Below are 3820 nucleotides of genomic sequence, written 5' to 3' on the forward strand. Positions count from 1 at the left end.
GCGCCCGGCTCCCACTAGTTTTAGATGACTCTCGAAGTAGGTCCCAAAATATCTAACAGGGAACTAAGTTCCATATTAACAAAAAGCTCAGTAATTTCATGCTGTGAGAGATGAACCAGTTGTGCTCCCCAAATAGCTAATGTCTACTTCATCCACTTCTTATTTCCAACAGGTAGGTCACATCCATCCCCAGGAGACCATACAGTCTAGATAATCTGAATCTGCAACAGTTGTTTTTATACTTCCAATAGTCGGTCCGTCCTACCCGTTAGGTTTAACAATTATCAAAGCATTACAGTTAAGTCTCAATCTGAGGTCTCCAAATCCTTCTATCAGCCTACATCTCAGGAGTATTTTCTGCTGTTCAAAACAGTGCTTATGACCTTTTGGCCCATAGGAGACCCTTATATTCACATGGCTCTGCTAACTGCAATCCTTTCCAGGCCTTGGGAACATACACATGATGCTACTTTGTGAACTGTCTCCTGAGACTGCTGCAAGGGTAAGCTGTAGCTGCTCACCGGACTGCTGAGAAGGGCATCAATCTTCTCTTCCTCCGCCGATCCTTTATCTACCTTACTCCTGTATGCTAGCAACTGCTGACGATCCTTCAGGTCCCGGCAGGTCTATATACCAAAACAAATGAACAGTACAAACCCCCAATCAACCTTATGTATGAAGGGTTATTTCTTTTTGTCACTATCACTGTGACTCAAAGTTCAAAGAGAGGCCAGAGGCTACAGTGGGATGACAGTGGAGTCCAACACCCAAGGAACTTCATGTTGGAAAGAAGTCTACAGAGCTTATGTACATTGATTTAGTTCCATGAACTGTCCAAGCCCAACACTTTTATAACAGCACAGAGAAGTAAGTCAGAGGGCTGGGAAGGTAATATGGGAGTACTGGTCTCTGAACTAACTTTGCCAGACTATTTTGTCCATTCAGTCAAAACTGATGGAAGCACCTCAGGATCTAGGACAGAGAATATTGTAATCCCCTACCCTCCACTGAGGATCTAACTGAGGGTTCCCATTTCCTGGGGACTCACATCAATGACGACATCATGGCATTTGAACTTAGTGGCTAAGTTCAACTTTGTGTCCACATCTTCTACCAGATTGACATATTCCTGTAATATCTGTGGGAAGAGGTACTTCTGATTAATGACACCAAGACCCATAAAACTAAAGAGCTCTATAAGTAGGGAAAAAAATGTCCCAAAGAAGGCAAAAGAGTTCAATATCTGATGTCTACAATTCCCATCATCAACCATAGGACTAGTTCTAAAGTGGGAAATGATGTGACACAGGGAGTACTTCCATGTTCCCTTGGCAAGAAGAGAAGAGCACATTTCTCCTTATCCTAGAGCCAGAAACACGTGCTAGCAATGGCAGTGCTCTAGATCTGATTCAGTGCTGTGCCTATTGTTCCTTGATGTCCTTTCTCAGTGAGTTCTCTTTTTTTACATCAGTACTCCACATAGGCTAAACACAGTAGACACCCTCAGAGAGGACAGCCTGGGATTACTTCTCCCCCTGCACGAGACACAAGATCTACCTTTGTTGCCCAGGCTGGCATGCAGTGGCACAAACATAGCTTACTGCAGCCTCCTGGGCTCAAGCAATCCTCCTGTCTCAGTCTCCCAAATAGCTAGGACCACAAGTGCATGCCACCACACCCAGCTAATTTTTTAAAGTTTTTCTATAGAGATGGGATCTTGCTATGTTGCCCATGCTAGTCTTGAACTCCTGGCCTCAAGCGATCCTTCCTTCTCAGCCTCCCAAAGAGTGGGATTACTTCTAAAGGGAACAAAACTTCCCTCCCTGGCCTTGTCTATCTTGAGGCATAGTGCAGCCATTGTGCTCCCTTTAGGGGAAATAAAAACAGGTCAGGTCTACCATCATTGACCAGTAAGAGGCTAAAAGTTAGGTTTCCTAGAGTATCCTGTACCCAACTCAAGTCTTTAGGAGACATTACCTGGACAGGAGCACTGTTCTTGTGCAAAATTTCCACAACTCGATGGAAGCCAATAGGTGCTCTCTTCTTGGTATAGCCCAGCCAGTTCTGAAAAAGAAAGATGGGGCAGCAGTAGTTAAGGCCAGGCACACTCCATGCACTCTGGACTAGTCTGTTTTATGGTCAGATCAGAATAATACAGGGGTCAGGGGGTATGGATAGGGGTGAGGTATAGAGAAATGATGAGAGATGAATTTTTCAGAAACATCAAGGGATTTGAGAGGGTGGAAGAGAGTTGGAGGTATGAAATAAGTTCTTAGATCTATAGGAAATAATACAGGAAAAAAGTCTATGAAATACTAAAAAATGGAGTAAGTAATTTACTTAATATTTGTAGTATAGACTTATCAATGTAGCAGAAATTCTGTCTTCTAAATCTTTATAAATATACATAGATGTTCATTTGTAAATTCATGAGGAAAAGTCTGGAAAGCTACCAATCAAACTTTTTAACAGTGTTTGCCTTGAGGAAGGGAGTGAAACAGGAGCATGTAGACAATAAGAGAGGAACTTCACTCTTTATATACTTTCATATAGTGTTTGATTTTGATATACGCATATATCGATGCTTTGGTAATGTAACTAATTAAAAGGGGAAAATCAGAAAATTTTCAAACTCACAATGGGAAAATAGATACTTAAAATGTAAACCAGTTCATATGAAACCACAAAAGACTCCAAATAACCAAAGCGATCAATGTTAAAGAAAAACAAAGTTGGAAGCATCACACTTCCTCATTTCAAATTATATTACAAAGCTACAGTAATTAAAACAGTATGGTGGTGGCATAAAAACAGACCCATAGACCAGTGGAACAGTATGGAGAGCCCAGAAATAAACCTAACACTATATAGTCAACTAATTTTTGACAAGGGCCTCATGAGGACACAATAGGGAAAGGACAGTCTTTTCAATTATTGGTGCTGGGAAAACTGGATTTCCACATGCAAAAGAATGAAATTAGACCTTTATCTCAAACCATACACAAAAATCAACTCAAAATGGATAAAAGACCTAAGTGTAAGAGCTGAAACCATAAAATTCCTAAAAGAAAACACAGGAGTAAAGCTTCTTGACACTGGCCTTGGCAATAATTTTTTGGATATCACACCAAAAGCTCAGGCTATAAAAGCAAAAATAAATAAATAGGACTACACTAAACTAAAAAGCTTCTATACAGAAAAGGAAACAATCAAAATGAAAAAACAGCCTATGGATTAGGAGATCTTTGCAAACCATATACGTGATAAGGAGTTAATATCTAAAATTTATAAAGAACTCACACAACTCAATGGCAGAAAAATAACCTGATTTAAAAATGGGCAAAGGACCTGAATAGACATTTCTCCAAAGAAAACATAAAAATGGCCAATAGGCATATGAAAGGTGCTCAATATCACTAATGATCAGGGAAATGGAAATCAAAATCACTATGAGATATCACCTCACACCTGTTAGGATGTCTATTATTAATAAGGCAAGTAAGTGATAAGTGTTAGTGAGGGTGTAGAGAAAAGGGCACCCTTGCACACTGCTGATGAAAATACAGATTGGTGCACTTATTATGAAAACAATATGAAGGTTCCCACAGAATTAAAAATAGAACTACCACATGACCCAGCAACCCTCTTCTGGGTATACACCCAAAGGAAGCAAAATCCCTACCTCGTAAAAACACCTGTATTCCCACATTCATTGCAGCATTATTCACAATAGCCAAGATTTGGAAACAATATCCACTAACAGACAAATGGATAAAGAAACTGTGGTGTAGGCCGGGCGTGGTGGCTCACTCCTGTAATC

The 3820-nt window shown here is 40.3% G+C and overlaps 1 protein-coding gene across 1 annotated transcript in view; it reads right to left on the reverse strand.

Moving 5' to 3' along the window:
• Positions 1–410: 410 nt before the first annotated feature.
• Positions 411–3820, reverse strand: part of VIPAS39 (VPS33B interacting protein, apical-basolateral polarity regulator, spe-39 homolog) — a 27708-nt gene continuing 24298 nt past the window's right edge. The window contains exons 17-19 of the mRNA XM_012656058.1: positions 1978–2064; positions 1049–1138; positions 411–626 (exon numbers count right to left, since the gene is read on the reverse strand). Coding sequence (XP_012511512.1) covers positions 411–626; positions 1049–1138; positions 1978–2064 — 393 coding nt within the window. The remainder of the gene's footprint in view (positions 627–1048; positions 1139–1977; positions 2065–3820) is intronic.

Source organism: Propithecus coquereli, unplaced genomic scaffold (genome assembly GCF_000956105.1).
Source record: "Propithecus coquereli isolate 6110/MARCELLA unplaced genomic scaffold, Pcoq_1.0 Scaffold5, whole genome shotgun sequence".
Lineage (NCBI taxonomy): Eukaryota > Metazoa > Chordata > Mammalia > Primates > Indriidae > Propithecus > Propithecus coquereli.